Source organism: Hyaena hyaena, unplaced genomic scaffold (genome assembly GCF_003009895.1).
Source record: "Hyaena hyaena isolate Hyena2069 unplaced genomic scaffold, ASM300989v1 scaffold_252, whole genome shotgun sequence".
NCBI lineage: Eukaryota > Metazoa > Chordata > Mammalia > Carnivora > Hyaenidae > Hyaena > Hyaena hyaena.
The window spans coordinates 385,485-408,358 of NW_024080884.1; the positions used below are offsets into that span (position 1 = coordinate 385,485).

General features: G+C 58.8%; 1 protein-coding gene across 1 annotated transcript; it reads left to right on the forward strand.

Annotated features, from left to right (window-relative positions):
- The first annotated feature begins 6,840 nt into the window (after nt 1-6,840).
- On the forward strand, nt 6,841-21,278 carry RTN4RL2 (reticulon 4 receptor like 2). The gene is made up of 3 exons (XM_039245054.1): nt 6,841-7,064; nt 12,956-13,437; nt 19,976-21,278. The coding sequence occupies exons 1-3, from the start codon at nt 7,034-7,036 to the stop codon at nt 20,723-20,725; spliced, it is 1,263 nt and encodes a 420-aa protein (XP_039100985.1). The 5' UTR covers nt 6,841-7,033; the 3' UTR covers nt 20,726-21,278.
- The last annotated feature ends 1,596 nt before the right edge of the window (nt 21,279-22,874 follow it).

A 22,874-nucleotide genomic window follows, 5' to 3' on the forward strand; every position in this document is an offset into this window, starting at 1 on the left:
AGGTTGAACTATTTTCCAAGTATTTGTTTACGCTCTGCTTATTCTCTTGGGTGAAATCGTTGTCCATGTCCTTCACCCGTTTATGTGTTGAAGTCTTAAGGTTTTCCTTATTAATCTGAGTGCTTTAGAGTTCACAGATATGAATCATTTGCTGGCCAGATTTGGCCATGGCCAGCTTCTGAGCAGGAGGTCTTCGGGTTAAACATACCTTGGGGGATTGACATGGAGATTAACTGAGATAAGTGCGCTGAGAGACAGAGAAATCTGTCAGCAGGTTACTATGCTCGACCCCACAGCAGGAGCCTGGACTGTGCAGGGGTGGTGGGAGTGGGCAGGTGGGGCCCAGGTCCCCTATACTAGAGCTTATGCCTCCCTGCCCTGTCTCCCACAATGCCCTTCACACATACGCACTCTCTCGCAAATTCAGTGGCGTCGGCCCACAGAATTTAAGGGTACAGGAATTATTCTGTCCTGTCCACTCACTACAGAAATGAGAATAAGCACTGTGCACAGAGAATCACACAGGAAATGGGTTCTATAAGTATCTTCCTCCTCTGGGGTCTCCTGGAGGTCGGGGAGGCGTTGGAGAATTGGTGCAACAGGAAAGTGGCATCATCAGAATCTTTCAATACATGATGTGGATTCCCGGTCTAACAGAATCTAAGGCAACCCATCTAATACTGCCCTCCCCCGGCCCCCAGGCAGGCCTTCACAAAGCCCACTTTCCATCCCAGACTTGTCCCCTCTGCTGGACGTCGGCCTGACCAGCGGCACCTTGCGCCACGATTATTTGTTAGACCGCGGGTCCAGGAGGTCAGCGCTGTTTGCCAAGCGCCTACCTTGAGCCAGGGCTGTGCCCTGCACACGAAATAAAGTCACAGAAAACACGGACCCTGCGCTCGGCAAGTTCACACTCTAATAGGAAAGGAAGGCTCTCTTCAGCAGGAAGAGAACTCCAGCAGACCCAATGGGACCCACATTTCTAACCACCAGATCTTCAGGGAGCCAAAATTCTGACTTTTGGTCAAGACTGGTGTGGAGCTTCATGAAACAAGGAAAGATTCACACAGACCTGGATTCAGAGCTTGGTTCCACAAATTCCTAGTCATGTCAGCTCTATGAAGTCACATGACCTCTCAATATGGCTGCCCCTGACATTTACAGGCATAACACTGCAGATAGAAGTGTAGGTGCTACAGGCCGGGAGTAGCCCATGCCAGGCAACCCCTGCCCACAAGTACCCCTAGCCTCTTGGCCACACCAGCATTGTTCCTTTGCATTCTTTAAGGGAACCTGACATTGGAAGACTAGGTTCAAACTTAGAATGGCCTAACTCCATGGAGTCCTATACACAAACACAGCCAGCTTCTCTTGTATCCCCAAACATAGCTCCAACCCCAACATGGGGCCTCACATACATCCTACATGGGGATATCCTACCCTCGTGTCCGAGCTCCAGCTACTCCCCACAAACAGCTTCCTGATGGGAGAAGATGCTCCCATAGGCCCTGGAAGTAGCTTATGGCCCTGGGCCATTTGAGCAAAAGATTCCAGAATTCTGGATACCCACAGTGTGGTCTAGAAGGGGAATACAGGCTCCCAGAGGGCACACCCCCTTTGTTGCAGGGCCTTCGCACCCCATGGAAGGATGCTGGCTGGGAGACGACCCATACAAAGCCCTCGAAAGCCTGGGACCCAGGACAAGAAGGATCTTTTGCTTTTTAAATTTATTTATTTACTTTGAGAGCAAGCACATGCATGTGCAGGGGAGAGGCAGAAAAGAAGGAGAGACAGAATCTCAAGCAGGCTCCAGCTGTCAGTGCAGAACCCCACACGGGGCTTGACCTCACAAACTGTGAGATCATGACCTGAGCCGAGATCAAGAGTCAGACACTTAACTGACGGAGCCACCCAGGCACCCCCTGGACAAGAAGGATCTAAGAGTACTACTACCTCTCTGAGGAATCTCCATCTGTAAAAGAAGGCGATATATAATAGACCCTCCCCCACAGTGCTGCTCTGAATGTTAAACGAGCCTATGCACATAGTTCATGACTTGAAGTGGTTAATAAATGCCAGTAACTTATAAATAATATAAATGGACAGAGACCCTAGAAACCAAGCAGGGAAGAAAAAAGCATGTTCTAACACCCTTGCCCTTTAAAATACTTTGGTTTATGTTTTCTTCCCGATTTTGGAAAGCAGCCCTGCTCTCATTAGGCAGGCCGAGTAGGACTTGGAACTCAGTGTGGGAGGTTTCTGGGTGAAAAGTGCGGGCCCTGCCCCCGCCCCAGCACGCAGTCACTGAAAGGCTCAGGGGTCTTAGAAAGTCCCTAGAAGTTCTGACCTGTCCATGGGTCCCTCATCACACATACCTTCCCCCCCCCCCCCCCCCCCCCCCCCCCGCCCCCAGACACAGAGCTGGGAAGGCGGGAGCAGCATGGAAAGGGATCTAGCTGGGAGGTTGCATTTTAGTAGCTTCTGATTCCAGAGGGAGAAATGAGGATGTCACAAAGGCATGGCTCTGGGGAACTTTCAAGGGTCCAAACTGCTCCTTTCAAGGATGGGGAGCCTAATGCCCAGAGAGGAGAGAGGTCTGTCCCAGGATACATAGCCATTTGGAGGCTGGCTCCAGGCTCGAACTGGACTTAGAGCTCAGACCTGGATTGTGTTCATCACCCCAGGCAGTGCTGGTCTGTGCCAGGGGGAGGGAGAGATGTGGAGGCCAGACACACACACACTGGATAGGAGGTTATAACTCAGGGGCAGCTGGGTGGCTCCGTTGGTTAAGCATCCGACTCTTGATTTCAGCTCAGGTCATGATCTCACAGTCTGTGCATTTGAGCCCTGCGTTGGGCTCTGTGCTGACAGCAGCAGGCATGGAGCCTGCTTGGGATTCTCTATCTCCCTCTCTCTGCCCCTTCCCCCTTCTCAAAACTAAATAAACTTCAAGAAAAATGTTGTAACTCAAAACCGACTCCCAAAGCCAGCTGTGCCTCTCAGTACTTTTGAGACCTCGGGTCCTGACTCTGCTCTCTGCCACTGGACGGGAACATCTATTTCTGCAGGCTGCTGTGAGGCTGAAATGAAAATTAATAGTAATATTATTAAAGTCGTTGAGCGCAGGGTCAGGTACTCTGTTAGGTTCTTTCATGTTTTGTCTCATTTAATCCTCAGACAACCCCTTGCACTAGGAACTAGTATTGCCCCCTCCCATTTTCTGGCTGAGAAAATGGGGGCTTAGGACAGGTAAACACCTTGCCCAACCTCGTGGGGCTAAGTGAGGCGCAGAGCTAGGGCAGGAGCCTGCTCTTGACCACCGAACCACCCCCACCCGTGGCGGGCGGCCAAGTGTCCTACACAACACAGTTGTCAAATTAGGTGACTCACTAGATGGGTTCCCCCAGAGAAAAGAGGAGCCCTGGGTGTCAGAAGGAGAGTAGGAATGCTGTTAATAAGTGGGCACTCGTAGAGGAAGTCGAGACTCGCCCAATTTGTGCCAATATCTTGTTCCCTGTACATGACCTCCTTTCCAAAGCCCACTTTTTTCCACACGAGGGACCTCCGCCTTCTCAGGGAAAATCCATCCATCCCATTAGCCCATTTCTGAAGATCTTGGCTTCCCTTGGGGCTGCAGAACCACCTATGACCACCAGAGGGCAGGCCAGCTCAGTGGCAAGTCCCGAGGACCCCGTGCCCCCAGAGACTGGCCAAGCCACCCGCCAGACAGGGAAGGACCCAGAGGCTCTCTAACACAGCCATCCGCTGCATCTTGTCATCAGCTTACTCCCTCGGATGTCAAAACAGCTAACTGTAGAAGCAAAACTCATGTTCACACATGGTGCCTGATTCTACTGGGACAAAGATCTTAAGAACCACCACCGAAACAGTAAGGACAATTGTTATCACCACAGACTGGGGTCAGAACTACATCCTACTAAGCACTTTCTCATATCTCGAGTGGCTGGAGAGGTACTGAAGCTTATGAGTATGTTCCCACTGTACAGATGAGGAAACTGAAGGGATCAGAAAACCGAGTAACTTATTTAGGGTCACCTAAAGAATGCTGATCTTCAGACTGGAGGGAGAGTGGTTTCCAATTCCCTGACTGTCTGGAGATGGGATGGGGGCGGGGGGGGGGATGCAGGTGTGGACAGGGAGAGGAACTGCGTCAGAATGCTCTACAGGGAAGACCAAATGCATTGTGGTACTTCCTGGAAGGCACCCATCTACCACCATCCAAAAGGGTTCATTGAGCATTTGCTGGGGACACAAAGATGGATGAGAGGAGTTTCCTGCCCTCAAAAAGCTGGCAGTCTAATGGGGGAAAGTGGTGAGTCAGCAGATAATTACAGGCAACCACACGCCGTGCAATGGGATGTGAGCAGAGGGGTGTGCGACCCTCTGAGGCACACCCAAGGTGAACGTGTCCCCTGGGGCTCCCAAGCCCTGAAGGAGAAGCATGGAGCCAAGGATTATTGGCAGGAACACCCCCTTCCAACTGCGTCCCACCCCGGGATGGGGGCTCCCCTCCCAGCTTCGCGTGCTGGCCTGTGTTGGGGGCCAGGGGTCCTCCCAGCCCCCTCTGAAGAGCGCGGGCCCAGGGAGCCGATGACAGCACACCTGAGTCAGCCCGCCGCCCACCCGCCCCTCAGCGTCTGTCTCCGCATCTTGTGATATTTCGCTCCCCGGGAGCCAGCCCCACTGCGCTCCGGAGGCAGCTCGGCAAACAAACCCAGCGACAGATTGTGCCGCGGCTCATTCCGGGGAAGGACGCCAAATCCCACCCTGCTACCCCCAACACTCCCTCCCCGCCGCCCCCTCCGGGCCCTCCTCCCAGGAGCCGGGCCTCGGCTGGGTGCGTCCCAGGAAACGCTGGGGGCTATTCCTGCCTTCTAGAGATGGGGGGGGCGGTTGGAGCCCAAGAGACGCCCCTTTCAGCTCCCACCTCTCCCCAGCCCGAGAGGCGCGGCAGAGGACGTTAGGGGAGCAGGGAGCCCAGGAAGGGCAGACGAGAAACCGGCAGGGGGCGCCCGAGCGTCCAGGTGCAGGATGGCAAGGAGCCCGCCAATGAAATGGGGGTGGGGAGAGGGAGCAGACGCCGAGAAAGAGACAAGAGACACAGATGTAGAGGCAGAGAGGCAGAGAGCCAGAGGACAGAAGGGAAGCTACAGAGACATGGAGAGACGGTGAGAGAGATAGGGAAGACAGTGGTAGAGACAGATGCGTAAAGATAGGAAATGACAGGGAGAGAGGAAGGAGGGAGAGAGGAAGGAATGGGGGGGGGCAGAGAGACAGCGACTACAAAATATGAATAAGGATGGGGGAAGAAAGTGAGAGAAATCGAATGAGAGCCAGGGAGGAATGAGAGCCCATGGGTGGAGCAGGGAATGAATGGGAAAAAGGAACCGGCATTTATAAAGCGCCAACTGTATGCCAGGGAGTGCGCTGGACTCTGGCACCCACAGAAGAGAAGGAGCCAGAGAGGAGGCAGCGGGGCGAGGGGTTCTTTTTCTGTGCTCCCGGGAGCGGCCGCGCAGGGCTCTCGCGCTTCCTCGGGCGGGGCTGCGCGCGGATGGCCTTGGCCTTGGCCTCGGGCGCCGCAAGGCCACAGCCCCCGAAGCGCCTTCCCTCCCGGCCCCGCGCCCGTCCGAGGCCCGGGCTGCTCCCGAGGACCGGATGCAGGGCGCCCGGGGCTGGGTCGCGGCCGGGGGCATCGTCCTCGCCGCCTTTGTAAGGAGACGCTTAGGTCACTGATCGGACGGTATAGCCTCAAACCCGGCCACGCGAGGCGCCAGGGACTCCGTCGAGAGGAGACTACACCCCTCTTTTAGAGGAAGCAGCAGCTCGCGTTAAAACCAGTGGGCTCTTCCCCACGCAGGAGATGAGATATTCCCTTTAGGTCACATCACACTTACACATAAAAATGCACACTCGCACGCGCACCCAAACTTGCACCCGCTCGCAAAAGCATGAAGGGCACACACACCCAGGCCCGATTCCCCTGCCAGCCAACTCAGGCTCGCTCGCGCCGGGCTCGCGCACACCTCACGCTTCGCACCAGTGCAGACCCGCACGCTGGCGGGCACTCAGCTGCTCACCCACCCGCACGCTCACGGGCCCCCTCTTCCCCGGGCCCGTTTAAGAGGTCGCGCGCGAGCACTCTAGAGTCACACCTTCACAAGTGCCCGTGTGCGTGCGTGCACGCTCATATGCACTCCATCTTGCACACGCAAACTCTTGCATATGCCATTCTTATAGTCGCACACACTCTGGGGGCTGGGAACGGAAGGGAAAGTGGAATCTAGGAGCCCTCCCAGGAGGCAGAAACCGCGGAGGCCTGGACTTTGGCGCTGGGGGCGTGGCAGGAAAGGGGAGGTGACCCCGGAGCCCATCTCCCCCGGGAAAGTTGGGAGGGGGGACTGGACAAGTCCACGGGGTTCCCTTACACTATTGCACCGCACACACCCCTCTCCCCCCTGGGAAAGGATTTCTCTCGAAATCCCAGAAGGCGATCGAACACCGTCCTCCGGGCTCCCCAAGGAGGGGAGGGGGGCCGGGGTGGAGGGGGCTGGATAGCCGCGCCCGCCTCCTGTGGCCAGGAGAGGGTTAAGTCGGCGAGCTGGGAAGCGAGGGAGGAGCCAGCGAGTGCGGGAAGGAGTGGGGGTGGTTGGGAAGTGCATCCTCGCTGTCCCCACTCTCCCTCGGCGAGCAGCCGGGGCGCACGGGCCGACGGACTGACCGACTCGCGTGCGGCTGGCGCTGCTGGGGGGCGCTGGCACCCGGCGTCGACGGCCGGCTCCAGCCCTCCCAGCCCCGCCGCGCCCCGCCCCGTCCCGTCGGGGCCGATGGCTCCTCCCGAGGCCCGCAGCCCGGGGGGCGCAGGGTAGAGCCTCGCGGCCCGGCCACCCAGCCCCGGGACGCCCGGGCCCTCCCGGAGCCCCGCGGAGTCCCCGCCGTCCGGCAGGCGGGCTCAGGGAGCGAGTGGGAGCGCCCTCCCCCCGCCGCCCCATCCCCCGAGCGTCGAGACAAGATGCTGCCCGGGCTCGGGCGCCTGCTGCAAGGTAGGGACCTCGGCTCGCCGGCCGGCGGAGGGCGACCTGGGGAGGGGAGCCGGGTGCCCCCTCCCCACGGGCGCGAGGGTGGGGCAGTTGTGGGGGTGGGGAGGAGCCTCGGGAGGGGGGAGAGCTTAGCCGGGGGCCCCGCCCCCGCGCCCGGGGTGGCCGGCTGCCGGAGCGCACCCGGCTCGGAGCCTGCTGGGAGGCGCGGGTAGCTCGTGACCGCGGGGGGACGCAGGGGCAGGCGGACCCGGCCCGGGCTCCAGCTGCTCCGGGGGACGCCGAGGACTCTGGCCGGCTGGGGAAGCGCCGACTCAGCAACTCCTGGTGCCCCGTGCCTCAGCACTTTCCAGTCACCTGGGAAGACGGGGGGTGTGGGGAGGGGGGCTGTCTGGGGGGATGGGAGGCTCGGAGGGAAATCCAAAGGGCCCTGCCTGGTAAGACGGAGGATGGAGGGTGCTAGAAGGGAGGGGGTGGTTCCACGGACTGACAAACTAGGGTGTGGACCGGAGACTGGGGGTGGGGTGGGGGGGAAGGGGTCAGAGAGAGGGGGAGAGCAAGAGGCAGTCGGTGATGGAGAAAGTGGTTTAGGGGAGGGACGCAGAGGGAGGAGGAGGAGGAATAAAGGTTAGACGGGGAGAAACCTGGAGGGAAGTGGGACCCAGGTGAGGCCCGAGACAGAGAGGAGGAGAGGGCAGACCAGGTTCAGAGAGGGATGCGGAGAAGACAGGAAAAGGGACCCAGAATCGGGAAGGGAGGGTGCGTAATTTGAAAGAAGGGGGTGGGCGGGGACCCTAGGGACCGGGAAGGAAAGGGGAGTGGGAAGATGGGAAACCTAGAAACCAGAGAGGGGTGGTGGATGAAGATTGGGGTGTCAGGAACCGAGAAGAGGCTCCAGGATGAACACCAGGATCGGTGACAGCGAACCATAGATGGGGGGGGGGGGGTTGATGTGGATGAGGCTGGGGCTGGGAAGGGAGGAAGGGGACACGCTGGGAGAGAGGTACCAGAGGTGGCTGCCTAGGGAGGAGACAAAGAGGCTTCTGGTAACCACTTCCACGTGGGAAGCCCTCCATTCCCAAAGCGCCTGCCTGGCACGTCCCTGCTCCCAGGGAGTGGTCGGTGGGCCAGCCTGGGGGGCTCTGAGCTCAGGGCCTTGGGGGCGGCTGTGAGGAGGAAAGGGTGAGGACAGCCTCCAAGGGTGGGCACCTTGGCTGGCTGCGTGCTGCCATTTATACCTCTGGACCCTGCCGTCGGATCCTGCCACCGCCACCCCGGTGGCTGCTTATTTTGGGGTGTCACATTCTGGCAGAGTGAGAAGCTGTCTGCAGCAGCTCTGAGCCTCCGTACCCGCACCGGTGCTTCCCCAGGCCCCTGCGTCACTGGCATCGCTGCCGCCTCCCTGCTGCTCCACGCCCCCACCTCCTCAACCCCTACGCCCCTCGGCATCTGCCTGCCAGGCCCCAGCCCTTCCCCAGCCTTTAGGGTGTGAAACCTGTGTTCATCTGGGACCCCGCGCCCTTCCTGCAGAGCCAGAGCCCTGGACGCCCCTTCCAGGGAGCATCTTTTTTTTTCTTGGGCCACGCTGCCCTCCGGGTTAGCACCCGGCCCTCCGCCCACCCGGAGTCCATCCTCCTCCTCCTCACACTGCTTCTCTCACCAGAGCCTCGGGACTAAAAGGTGGCTCCTGGGGTGAGAACCTTGTTTCTGAGCCTTGGTACCCCAGGGTGATAGCCCAGAGTCCTTGACAGCGGTCCCCCGGTGAGTGGATACTTTTTGGCTCTGGGCACCTCAGCCTTCCGGGATCGATACCAAGTACCGGCCTCTCTCCACTCCCTCGGCAGGTCACTCCTAGCCCCATCTCCTGCACACGAGTCATTCCTTTTTGACTCCAAAACGGGCCTTCGCTTAGAGTAGCCTCAAGCTGGAGCCCCTAAGAAGACATCTGCACAGAGCCTGGGTGCATTCCTTGCCCTCACCCTGAACAGCATCATGGCCGGCCCAGGCCTGTGCACCTGGGTGCAGTTTCTGGCTCCCTTTACCTCAAGAGCGGTGACTGTCACGCCCAGGTGTGGGTTCTGTGTGATATGGGGTCTCCCAAAGAAAAAGGTTGGAGAATGAATCTCTTCTGATTTAGGCTTGTCCAATCTGGGTCCCACCTTGTACCAGCTGTGTGACCTGGGGCAACTCATTTTCCGTGCCTGAGCCTCCCTCCCTGCGTCTCCAAATTGGGGGCAATAATACTGACCTTACAGGCTTATGTTACATTACACTCTATGCGTAAAAGCACTGTATTTCTCTATGTAGAAATGCAGTGCCTGGAGCACAGTAGGTGCTTAATAACAGATGGCTTCTCCCCATCCCAGCTGCACAGTCCCCTGCAGCTGTAGCCCGTCACCTGCTGACTTTAGAAAAAAGGAAGAGTAGGAAAGAGAGAGGACAGGGTGAGCCAAGAAGGTGGGAGAGGCTGTCGCCATCAGCTCCCCTCTGCCCCTTACAAGTAGTAAGGGGTGAAATGAAAACTGCAAGAAAGATAATGAAGGCAGACTGTCAGAGATTCATGTCAGAGGAGGCCTGAGCTGCTCACTCAGAAACTGACCCTTCCCCTCTCCAGCCCTCAGTGCCACTGCCTGTGAAATAAGGGGTTTGGCCACTGACGTACCCCCCCCCCAGCTCCGACACTCTGTATCTTGCCCTGGCCTTTGCTAGGGAGTCACAAAATGGGAGCCTGGAGTGGACCTATGGTCCTCGGGGAGGGAAAGGAGACAAGGCCTGGAGGGAAGGAGTGACGGAGAGGAGCTGTGGGAAGCAGGGGGCGGGGAAGGGACCCTGGCGAGAAGGAAAAGGGCTCACTCTGGGCACAGACCGTGGGGGGAGAGGGGGGAGAGGTGTGGCTTGCCAGCCCCCACTGCCTCTGCCCAGGAACCCTCCAGCAAGGGCTGGGGGGGGCAGAGAAACCCAGAGCCCCCCGCATTCCCCTCCTCCCTGCCTCCAGTGAGAGCCGCAACCTGAATTATGGATGAGGCTCCTTGGGTTACAGCTGCTTCGCGCGGCGGAGAGGCCAGAAATGGCAACAGAGTCACTGTTACGCAGCAGCTGTCACACAGGGGCCCCCTGCTCAGGGCCCCTCCTCAGAGACCCAGCAGGCAACACCAGCTCCGACTTGGGGTGGTGGGCTTGGGGCGGTGGGCATGATGGGGGGAGATATGGGGGCAGGTGGGAGGGGGTGAGGGGAAAGACAAGAGGGGCCCCCTGATGTGGGCAAGCAGGGAGCCAGGGGGTGGTGACGCAGCCCCTGCACACTCGGCCTCCAGGCTGGAGGGGTCCCCGGGGCCAGGGAGTAGCCCCAGACTCTGGAGAGCTGTGGGATGGCACACCCTTTCCCTGGTGTCCCGTCAGCCCTAGAGGCTGCAAGAAGAGCTCCCTAATCCTCTGGAGGGCTGGTGGCCTTCAGAGCTCACACTCTCTTGTGAGCTTGTGGATAAGGGGTGGGATTAAGGATCAGAAAAGGATTTGGCTTCCTCTGGTGTCAAGTCATTAGGGAAGCATGCTCAGAGGGTGACTGCTAAGTGTCCTGGCCAGGCGTCAGGAGAATCTTTTTTGGTCCTTGCCCAGTCAACCACTTTGCTGTGTGACCTTGGGCAGGTTCCTTGCCCTCTCTGAGCCCCAGTGTCCCCCTCCATAGACTAAGAGCTTGAACCCCACGTACCCGGAGGATCGTTCCAGCTCTGAAATCTCCCACTCTAAGCCCCAAACCTCAGTCCTCCTGAGCCCCACCCAGGGCTCCCTGCTGCGCTACCTGCCCCCTGCCTGGTTCAGATGAGGGGTGAGAGACATGCCCCTCCACCCCACGTGGCTCTGAAAAACTCAGGAGGAGAAAGTAATCGTGAAACGCCGCAAGGGGGAGGGGTGAGAAGGGCCGAGAAACGCGGAGGTGGTGTGAAGGAACGGAACAGCAGCCGCTGTGTCACTGAGTATTACATCACACCCAGCCTACACACGCACGGGGCCGCACTCACACACACACGGAGCGCAGCCGGCACACGCTCGCACGCTCGCGCGGCACAGCACCAGGAGGGGCCCCGGAGTCGGGGTGGCACCCGAAGTCGGGGCTCAGGAACACCGAACACATCAGGCATGGGGTCTCCCACCCCTGCCCCTGTGGGCGCCCCCAGGTGAGGAGGCACAGGAGAGCATCCACAATACCCACCCCACACTCGGACCTGTCGGTGCCGTGTGCAAACACCAGGCTAGGCAGCCAGCACCCAGCTCACACCCTTGCCTACAATCACACACGTGTGTGTATACACACACACACATACCACACCACACACCACACAACCCACGGCACCCTCTGGAGCACAAGGCATGACTTAAAGCCACAGACCCTCAGTCTCTCCTCTGGGGTCTCAGGAAGCCCAGAAGCCCCCAGGATCTCAGGTCCTGGGTTCAAGGACCCGTCTTCCTCCCCTCGACCTTCAAGGGGCTAACACATTGTGTGAAGCAGAAGGTTCTCAGTCTGTGTGCCCAGGGAGGAATCACTGTCTGGGTTGTGGGGTGTAGGCTCCCCTTCTCTCCAGGCCAGCTTGCCAGAAGAAAACCCCAGGAGTCATCTGGAAGTCATGGTAAAGGGCAGAGGTCAAGCTACATCCAGCCCAGAGGCTTATAGGCTGCAGTGTGGGCAAGAAGACCAGGGGACAGGGATGGACGAGGGGTCCTCACCCCCTGCTGTAGCACAAGGATACAGGGGCCTTGCCTCAACTCTTTAGCCCCAGGCGTGCTTCTCCATCCATATCGTAAGAAGGCTGAACTATTCCAATAGTCAGGTTAATTGAAAATATGTATACATATATGTATTTTTAAGTGACTTCGAATGAGAATGGCTTGTGGCAGAAAATGCAGATTCCCGGGCTGTCCCCCAGGAATCCTGATTCTTTTTTTTTTTTTTAATGTTTTGTTTATTTCTGAGAGAGAGAGAGAGAGAGAGAGAGAGGCAGTGTGAGCAGGGGCGGGTCAGAGAGAGAGGGAGACACAGAATCTGAAATAGGCTCCAGGCTCTGAACTCGCTGTCAGCACAGAGCCCGAAGTGGGGCTCGAACCCACGAACCATGAGATCATGACCTCAGCCGAAGTCGAACCCTTAACCGACTGAGCCACGCAGGTGCCCCCGGGAATCCTGATTCGGCGTTCTTTCCAGCTGGCCGCTGGCCCCAGTTAGAGATGCATTGACTCCTGGTCCCTAAGGGTCCTTCCTTCCAGCTTGGAGAGGCCCTGGGTCTTCCAAGGGGAAAGGGGAAAGCTGCTGGGCAGGGGGGGGGGGGGGGGGGGGAGCTGCAGGCACGAGTGGGCGCGTGGCGGGGCCAGACCCCAGGGCACCCAGAGAGGGCCACCATGCGCGGGCCAGATTCGCCAAGGCTCTCAATTTAGTTCCAGCCGATCTCAAATGGGGGCGACTGGCTCCCCGAGGGACATCTGGCAATGTCTGGAGACATTTTGGTTATCATAACCAGGGGGCAGGTGTGACTCGCATCTAGCGGTAGAGGAACACCCGAAATAGGCCATCGTATAGGACTGCCCCTGGCAGCAGAGAACCGGCCGGCCCGGCGAGCCGAGGTGGGGGAGCCCTGACAGTCCCCGTGGCCAAACCCACCACAGGGGGAGCCGCTGAGAAAAGACGACCACTCCTCAAACAACATTAAACCTGGCTTTCTATAGTGCCCTCTTGGCATTTCTTTATATTTTTAATACGCCAGGAGCCTCGGAAAGCAGAAGTGGCCCGGGGCTAATGGAGAGGCCGGGGATGCACCCAGAACCCGGGAAGCGCTGCGGTGAGGTGCCCCCACTCCCACCCCCCAGTGGCCCGCGGCCCACCCCAGCCCGCCTCCCTGTCCCCTCAGGTCCCGCCTCGGCCGGCCTCCTGCTGATGCTCCTGGCCCTGCCCCCCGCGGCCCCCAGCTGCCCCGCGCTCTGCACCTGCTACTCGTCCCCGCCCACCGTCAGCTGCCAGGCCAACAACTTCTCCTCGGTGCCGCCCTCCCTGCCTCCCGGCACGCAGCGACTCTTCCTGCAGAACAACCTCATCCGCACGCTGCGGCCCGGCACCTTCGGGCCCAACCTGCTCACCCTGTGGCTCTTCTCCAACAACCTCTCCGCCATCTACCCGGGCACCTTCCGTCACCTGCAGGCCCTGGAGGAGCTGGACCTGGGCGACAACCGGCACCTGCGCTCTCTGGAGCCCGACACCTTCCAGGGCCTGGAGAGGCTGCAGTCGCTGCATCTGTACCGCTGCCAGCTCAGCAGCCTGCCCGCCAACGTCTTCCGCGGCCTGGTCAGCCTCCAGTACCTCTACCTCCAGGAGAACAGCCTGCTCCACCTCCAGGTGAGCCGGCCCCACCCGGGGCGCGCCCGCGTGCGCACAGCTCTCCCTGGGCCCCGGCCCCTCTGTCCCGAGGCACCTGGGGACAGCCTTCCTGCCCCGTCTCTTAAGTTTCTGTCCCTCTCATTCTCTCCGGGGTGGGGGGGGGGGTCCTCTTTTATTTTCTCTCTTCTGTCTTCCTGTCTGCACCCCTTTGGGTCCCTTGCTGCCTCTCTCACCAACTCTCCAGTGCCCCCCCCTTTGTCTCCCTCTGCCCGTCTGTCTGTCTGTCTGTCTGTCTATCCTTTTCTGTCCCTCTCTGCTAACTTGCCTCCCCCATCTGTCTTCTTCTGCCTCTTCTGTCTGTCTCCCTTCACACGCCCACCCCACACACTCCCCCATGTCTGTCTGGGTGTATGTATGTGTCTCTTTCTGTGATCCCTCCTTTCCCCCCTGTTTGCCTTCGGGGGGCTCTGCCCTTCACAGGGTGCCCAGCCGGAAGGCCTCTGTGGCTGATGTTCTCACCCGCCCCCACACCCTCCCACGTCACGGGGAGGAACAGCCAGAGGGCAGAGCCCCTACCCTTATGTCCCATGGAAGGCTCTGCCTCTCTCCAGCTCACTGGGTACCAGGAGAAGGGCAAGTCCTGCCCTTTCCAGACTCCTGTCCCCCAAAGCTGGCACCGCAGTGCAAGGGAAGAAGGAGAACAAAAGGGTAAAGAGCTCCTAAGCAGCTGGAAAACGGATGCTCTGGAAACGGAAGGAATAACAGTAATTGCTATTTATTGTTATTGCCATTGATCTAAATATTGTTTATTGTTGTTGTTATGCTGACTGTTTGACAGCCAGATCCTCCGATTCTATTTCCCCAGGAAGCAATCACACACCCTCCAAACCACTCTGGAAGACATTCCTCCCCCGGCTACATTGCCTCTCGCTGGAAGGGGGCAAGGACATCCAAATTCTCCCCTCTCCCCACATAAGCCTGGAGGGCTCTTGCTCCTCCCCACCCCGGGGTCGGTGCCTGCCTGGTCTCACCAATGTGCCGATTTGAACATCAGGTCAGTGATGATGTTGACAGTGGTAATGACAATTAGCAGTAGTAACCTCACAGCCCTGCATGGAGCACCCACTATGGGTGGGGTGCAGGGAACAAAACAAACCCCGCTCCCTGCCTTCAGAGAGAGCATTCTAGTGGGGAAGACAGACAAGCAGAAAAATGCAGAGTACGCTGGAAAATCTTGTCACAACCATTATTACTGCAAAAATAATGATAGCGGCAGCGTCCACTGTTGCTCCGTGGGCGCTACTGTGTGTCCGGCACCGTGCTAGGGACTATACAGGCATCGACTCTGGTATCGTTTACAAGCGTGTGACAGGCTTTAACCTTCCCGAACCACAGTTTTTCCATCTATAAAACGGGGGCAGCAACAGCCCCCATCTCCTTGGGGTTTTATAAGCATTCAGTGCATGAATAATTTGTAAAGCACTTAGAATAGTGCTTGGCATACGGTAAGCACTATATAAATGCTTGTTAAAATACTATTTTAAAAAGAGAAACAAGCCTCATTTAACATTGGTCTTGGTGAAATGGCCCATCTTGGACCCACTCCTGGAGATTTGGGTCAACTTCATGGATTATCCTGAGGCCCCGAGTGAGCCCCCAGAATACTCCCTCCCTTTTCCTGCCTTCCTAAATTCGCCTTGAATCTCAGGCCACCTCACTCACTTCTATAGCCCAGCTGGAAGCTGTTTCCTCCCGGATGAGGAAGTGGAGGCCGAGGGTCCCAAAAACTTTGTAGAGGCTTCTACACGTGAAGTCTCTTAAACCACTGCATGAAGTCCACGTGACGGGGAGGCTAGCGTGTCCTGCAGGGCGTTGAGCCTCATGAGAACCTGGCAGTTGGGGACAGTGAGGTGCAGGAGGGAAGGTTCCTGAGGCCACACAACCAGGAAGCGCAGGTGGCACTCAAGCCTGCGTGGTCTGATGGCATCTTGGGAGCCTCCACCATCAGACTTCTCCACAGGGCTCTGTCCGGGTGCAGGAAGCACAGTGGTGTGGGCTCCCCTTTGAAAGCACACGCTTTGGAGTCGGCCAGACCAAGGTTCAAGTCCTGGCTCCTGTAGGACTTCAGACAAATTACTCAACCTCTGGGTGTTCCGTTTCCTCATCTCTAAAATGGCAGTCGTGCTAGTACTTAACATTTATCTAGGACGCTTGGTAAGGTTTAAAACTTCACCCTGAGCCACACTCCACGCAGGTGCTACCATCATTATCCTAATACAGCCAGAAGTTCAACAACTCCTCGCACTGAGCCCCCGACCGCCTCAGCAATTTAGATTAGTTGGTTCCGTATGATGAATTTGGGGCTCAAGGGCCTGAGTTTGAATCCCTGCTCTATTTTCTGACTTACTGAACTTTAGGCAAGATGCCCCCCCCCGAACCTCAGTTTCCTCATCTTTAATAGGGGAAAAATAAAAATAATTCCTTCCACAAAGAAAGGCTATAAAAGGCAAATGCACTTGTGTATATAAAGCACAGAGTTCAGGGCAGAATAAATCGTGTCATGATGACCTGACCCTCCATCCGCTCTCAGGCCATGCACGAATGGCAGCCAGAGCCTGGGGTCAGGAAAGGTCTAGGCAAAGGGGACCTTGAGTGGATACGGTGAGCAGGGCCAGGGCGGGGAGGGTCTTCTCAAACAGGATACTTTAGTTGGCACCCCATAGTGTGAATGGTGCCAGGTATCACGGGAAGGAAGTGTCTTCACACCTGGCTCTTTGTAGAGGAGAAAGAGCCAGCCTCTGCATGGGAACTGCCTGGCAGAACCAGGCTGGGAGATGCCACAAGCAGGCAAAGGGCCATGCGGGCTGGGGTGAGAGCCACAGAGCACAGACGTGACCCCAGGTGGCGCCTGTCCAGGAAGGGGAGCTTTGGAGGCAGGGAGAGGAAGAGGGCCACAGCTTTTCAGGAAGAGGAAGGTGGGGTGGGGCGGAGTTTCTCACATTCATTCATCAGTGGATATTTACGGAGCACCTGCTGTATGCTGGGGATTCTGGTAGTGAGCAGAAGCAGTGTCCCTGCTCTTCTGGAGCAGGTCTCCTACTTGAGTAGAACCAGGGAACAGAGACACCAGTTCTCTCCCTTACACATTACAGCCTGCATGGTATGTAAGAGCCGTCTGTGCACTCTGGCTGATCTGAATTGGAATCCTGGGTCCACTTTTGATTTGCTGTGTGGCTCTGGGCAAGTTACTTAACCTCTCTGAGCCTCAATGGGCCCATCTGGCAGATGGAGAAAATGAGCTGAGCCTCAGAGGTTTGCTGTGAGGATTAAAGCACATTCTACTTGAAAAGGGCTCAGGGTAGGTGTCATTTCCCCCACTTAACAGCACTGACCCTCGGCAATGTGCAGGCACCAGTCCAAGGTCACCCAGCTATGGAGGAGCATAGGCTAGAACTAGCCCCGATCTGCCTGACTCCAGAGCACAGCAGGGCCCCATCTCCAGAGTCCACATCCACCTTCCACCATATACGGCTGGTGGACCCCAGACAAGTGGCTTGCCTTCTGGGAGTCCTGCACCCCTCTTCTCTGGAAGGGACATACAATATTAGCTGCCTCATGGGGTTGTGATGCTGAAGTTACTACGTGGGGACTGGGCAGCACAAAGCTTGGCCCACAGTGAGAGCTGGGCAAGTCAGCTGCTTGACGACGCTGACGCAGGCAGTGACGGTGACACCTGGCACAGGCTGGTGAGCACTGTGAGCGGGGGTGCCTGGCACGGAGCAGACACTCAATACAGCTTTGTTGAATGAATGAGGTACATTCCAGGACTCACTCACTCATAAATATCAGATGAGGCTGGATCTTAATGATCAACCCTCTCAAGTCCCTTGTTTCGCAGATGAAAAAACCCGAGGCCCAGAGAGGTTTGTGGAACTGCCCAAGGTCACACAGCCCCAATGACTAGCGCCAGAGACCAGAGCTGGGAGGGTGGAAGGAGGCCGAGTAAAGAACAGGATGCTGTGGGGAAGGGGAGGGGGGGCAGGGATGCAGCGATGAGATTCCAAATGGATGCAGAGCTGTGAACTGACGAGGGGGGGGGGGGATGTGGTTTTCCGAGATGGATGTGGATGACTCTAGCAGCCCAGAGGGAGGGGGTGATTGGGGGGTGAGGGTGAGGGCTGTGAAAGTCAAGAGCTTATTAATGCACAGAGAACGTTTGAACAGGGAGAGAGGAAGGCCCAGATTTGAGAGCTGCAGCCCAGGACGTGGCTGTGGGATTTGACAACAGCATGGATGAGGGGAGGGGTATGGACCCCCAGACGGAGGCTCTGCAAGGGGACGGCCAGGACTTTTGCAAGAGGGAACAGGGGGCAAGAAGAGTTGGGATCAAGGCATTCTGTAGCCCCCAAGGTGGGGCTGTGGGTCAAAGGCGCCTGAATTTCTGGGGTGAGTGGACCTTTGGGGCTCCCTTCCTGACCTCTGGAAGTCCCCACAGCGCCGATCACCTCTGCTCTACTCCCCGCCCCATACTGACCCCGACCGGCTGTCTCTGGGTGTGTCCCACTATTGCTGACATTCCATAAAACAAACAGAGACCCTAACTAGGTGTCTGAGGGGAAGGGCTTCAGAGCCCACTCCCTGGGGGCCGGGAAGACAAGGACAAGGAAGGGCACCTGGCCAAACTGGGACAGGCTGAGGCCACGGGCGTGCAGAGGGCCCCCTGGGGACCTGGGCTGGACACACGGGGCGGTGGCTGCAGGGGGCCGAGAATGCCGGTGTCAGAGACAGCGAAGAAGGTTGAGAGGACGGATCTCAATGTGGCCAAGAGGAGGGTTCTTGGCAGGCTTAGTTTCCTGGAGCGGAGAGGGCGGAAGGCAGATGGGAGGGGGCGAGCAAACGCGGGAGCACCGGAAGGTGGAGGCTGTGGGTGTGGGCTGGGAGTCAACGCCCTCCCCCCACCTGAGAGCCAGCCCCACCGACGGGGCTCCTCAGTGAGATGGGCGGGATCGTCCCCGCAGGCAGGAAGGAAACGGGACCCGGGATGAGCTGGCTGGGGCACAGCATATGCTCTTATTGCTGGGAGCAGACTTTGTGGGCCTGCTGACCACACTGATGTCCTGCACAGGTGGGCGGATCTCAGGGCTGGGGTCCTGAGCCCCCTCTCTGGCAAGCCCTTCAGCTCTCTGGGTCTTCGTGCTTTCCTCTATAAAAAGTGGCTGGGCCGGTGGACCCCTAAGCCCTGACTCCCACGTCTGGCTGACCATCACCAAGCTGGTGAGCTGGATAAAAAGCAGAATCTAGCCCCCTGCCTCCTCCCTCCCCTCCCCCAGGAACATACCTAGACCTATTCTCCCACCCCCGTTAATTCTGAATCACAATTCAAGAGCCTTCCAGCACTAACTTGGCCCGATTCTGGGGCTCCCCAGCCTCAGGCAGGCAGGCAGGCGGGGCAGCCCCTCTAAGGGGGCCAGTGACTCAGGGCATCAGACAGCAGGTTTCCTTCCCCTCCCCCGCTGCCTCTGGGGGGTGGAGCTGATGCTTGGTCCCAAGAACATCCCAGCCGGTACAACAGAACTGTTGAGCCCCAGTAAGGTCCTCTGTCAGAGGCAAAGGGATGGACCTAATTGTCACTAAGACTCTCCGTGCCCACCGGGTACTGTATCCTTCCAGCATGATCTCACCTAACCCTCGGGTTGTTCTCTGGGTTATCCATACTGCAGAAACTCAGGCTAGATGAGGCTAAAGAATTTGCCCAACTTAACGCAGCTGCAAAGAGGGCAAGCTGGATCTGCAGCCCCGGGCTCTCACTCCAGAGCCTGTGGGGTTTCACTGGCCTGAATCCCAATGTGCCAGGCACCGTGCCCAGCACTTCACCCATCTGCTCTTTGTGCGGATTGTCTTCTTTAATCCTCTGAACAAGCCCAGGAGGAGGCACACTCATCCCCATTTTACAGACGCGGAAACGGGCTCAGAGAGATTACTGGCAATCACCGCCAACCCACACAATGCCTCTCCCTGTGGAAATCCTGTTCTAAGGAACTTAGGATAGGTTGCTTATTTAACCTCCACGTCTTACAGGTGCGGAGACTGAGTCAGAGATACCGAGACTTGCCCCCAAGGGGCACAGTCAGTACTGACAGATCCAGATCTGAGGTCAGGAAGTCGGGCTGCGCCGTCCGCACGCTTAAGCAAATCGAGGGTTCTCGGTTCTCCAAGTGCGGTCCTCCGGCCAGCAGCCTCGGCACCAGCCCGGGAACAGCTCCTCCGGCCTCGCCCCGGACCCACTGCATCAGGAACTGGGGGGGGGGGGGGGGGGGGGGGGGGGGGGGCGCAGCACGCAGGGATCTGCAGGATATTAAGCACTGACGTTTGAAAAACTCCTGACCTCAACCATATTGCTTTCCCCACATTAACCTCTCAGCGGGTTCGGGGAGGTACGATTCAAACCCAGGGCTCTGAATCAAAACGTTCTACCGCAGGGCTCTCCCTCCTCCCCCTCCTCTCCAGCCGCCTCTAAGGACCACTCTCTGCTCTCCCCGCCCCCCCCCCCCCCCAGGATGACCTGTTCGCGGACCTGGCCAACCTGAGCCACCTCTTCCTGCACGGGAACCGCCTGCGGCTGCTCACGGAGCACGTGTTCCGTGGCCTGGGCAGCCTGGACCGGCTGCTGCTGCACGGGAACCGGCTGCAGGGCGTGCACCGCGCGGCCTTCCGCGGCCTGAGCCGCCTCACCATCCTCTACCTGTTCAACAACAGCCTGGCCTCGCTGCCCGGCGAGGCGCTCGCCGACCTGCCCGCGCTCGAGTTCCTGCGGCTCAACGCCAACCCCTGGGCGTGCGACTGCCGCGCGCGGCCGCTCTGGGCCTGGTTCCAGCGCGCGCGCGTGTCCAGCTCCGACGTGACCTGCGCCACCCCGCCCGAGCGCCAGGGCCGCGACCTGCGCGCGCTCCGCGACGCCGACTTCCAGGCGTGCCCGCCCGCGGCGCCCACGCGGCCCGGCAGCCGCGCCCGCGGCAACAGCTCGTCCAACCACCTGTACGGCGTGGCCGAGGCCGGGGCGCCCCCTGCCGACCCCTCCACCCTCTACCGAGACCTGCCCGCCGAGGACCCGCGGGGGCGCCAGGGCGGGGACGCGCCCACGGAGGACGACTACTGGGGGGGCTACGGGGGCGAGGACCAGCGGGGGGAGCAGACGTGCCCGGGCGCTGCCTGCCAGGCGCCCCCGGACTCCCGCGGCCCCGCGCTCTCGGCCGGGCTGCCCACCCCTCTGCTCTGCCTCCTGCTGCTGGCGCCCCACCACCTCTGACTGCGGTGCTGAGACTGAAGAGGCCATTGTGTCCCCCGCCCCCAACCCCGGCCTTGCTGCCTTCCGGGCCCCTCCCCCGCCCCTCCCCACTTCCCCCGGGGACCTGGCCTGGCCAGGCCTCTCCCTGCCCTCCGGGGCTGTTGGCTCAGGGCGACCCCCGGAAGACCGGACGCGTCTGGTGGCTCAGCCCTATGCTCCCCAACTCCGGCCATTAACTCTTCCCCGCCCCAAGGCTGCGGTGGGCCCCCCAGGCAGCCGCTGACCCCCTCTCCCAGTGCCCACCGTGGACTCGAGAGCGGCTTTCGTCTGCAGAGCACCTTCCACCAGCAGAGCCTTTGGAAGCTCCCGGGGAGGGACCCCCACCCAGGAGCCCTTTGGAGGGATGCCCCAGGTGGGGCCCTGCTCATCCTAGCCCCCCTCCACCTCCCGACACCGGAGGAATACTTTTCTCCTGAGTCTACCCGGGACATTTTTTAGGCTGCCCGGAGAGAACTTTCCTCTCCAGCGTGGCCCCCGTGTGGTGAAGATCAACAGAAGTTGTTTGGGAAAAAAAAAAAAATTTATTAAAAAGTTCTATTATTTTACCTTCTTCTATAAGGTTTGTTGGCTCAGGACCTCAAAAGTGGGAAGAGGGCTTAGGACCATCAGGACATCAGGGCCTGGAAGGTTTAAGAAAGGGGATCCATCCCTTGCCATCAAAGCCATTCTTGCTGGCTGGAGCCCCCGTTTGTGCTCCCCGACGACGAGAAGCTCAAGACTGAGGAAGAGGGGTGTTTGCAGAGCCCCAAGCAGGCCAGGTGAAACCTGACAGCCAAGAGTAAGTGATGACATCACCTCACCTCCCCATTTGTCCAGGAGGGGCAGCTACTGCCGGCCCTGGGGCCCTGGGCTGTCTGGCCCCCGGGAAGGCCTCCAGCCTCCAGCCTGGTTAACAGCCCCCTCCCAGGCCCTGTTCCTTCAGGAGGGACGAGCATTTCCCACCTCACCCTGCAAGGAGAGATAACAGACATCCACGGTTACAGCCAGCCCAAACATGGCTTTGGGCACGTCTGAAAAAGGCACCCTTCCTCAGGGGAACCCAGCCCCACAGCACAGCAAACACCTTAGCAGGCGGAGCCTAAGGCTGAATTTCAGCTCACGCTGGCCCCCTTGGCTGAGTGCCTTTGTGCAGTGTACAGCCTGCACAGCTGTACACTACGACCCTGTAGATCAATGTTCTCTTTCCCGTAGCTCCTGCAAGGTGGGAAGGACCAGGTCAGAGAAGCAGTTCTGCAAGCAGGTTAGAAGAGGGACAGAGGTCCTAGGGTGACCAGAGGGACAAGATCCCAAGTTGGGGTGTCTGGCTGGCTTGAGGTATGATCAGAAGCGTCATCTTTCCAGTGTGTGAAGGGGAGGCTCGGGGGAAGGAAAAAGCTCAACTAAGAAGGATTTGGGATGGAGGTTAGGAGTGAGTCTCATCAGAACTGGGGAGAAGTTGGATGGTTTACCTTTAGGATTAAGAAGCTACGTTGGGGAGCGGGAGTGGAAAGAGAGGGGACCTGGATGCCAGCGCTCAGACAGGAGGGGTGCTGAGATTCTGTGACTCTTGGCCTGGCAAGTCAGAAGGAGGAGGCAGAAACAGGAAGGAGTGGACATTGAAGGCCTGAGGCAGGCAGACTTTGGATAGGAGTGTGGGGTGCGTGGGGAGATTGTGAGGGCAGCCAGCTAGTCAGGAACCTGGGGAGCTCTGGGTCGGGGGGTGGGGGGTCTCCCAGGAGCCTGTGTGAGGCTGACTGCAGAGGCTAGCGAGTGGGGCCAGGGAGCCAAGAGCTCTGATGAGGGAGTTGCTGCTGGGGGCTGGGCAGGGGGAGGGAGGGTGCTGGGAAATCAGAAGCAGGCTGTCCAGGTCACAGAATTATCGTTGTGAAATATTCATGGGCCTTCGGTCCAGATGCTATTTCAGAACAGTGAAAGCAAGAGGAGCGTGTGAGCCTCAGGAAGAAGCTTACAGCAGTGCCTCTTTCCCCCACCCCCACCCCCACCAGCCTAGACAGACCCACGGACGCCCATCACGTGCACACCCACGCTCACACGATCTCTCACGCACGCTCACACCACGGCGGAGCTATGGAGCACGTGCAGGCAGGCTGACACCCACGGGTCCCACAGA

Excerpts from the sequence above, each read along its gene's own strand:
- RTN4RL2 (XM_039245054.1), top strand. The coding sequence starts at position 7,034 with ATGCTGCCCGGGCTCGGGCGCCTGCTGCAAG. Across the intron at positions 7,065-12,955 it reads GCTCGGGCGCCTGCTGCAAG|GTCCCGCCTCGGCCGGCCTC; the intron begins GTAGGGACCTCG and ends CTGTCCCCTCAG. Across the intron at positions 13,438-19,975 it reads ACAGCCTGCTCCACCTCCAG|GATGACCTGTTCGCGGACCT; the intron begins GTGAGCCGGCCC and ends CCCCCCCCCCAG.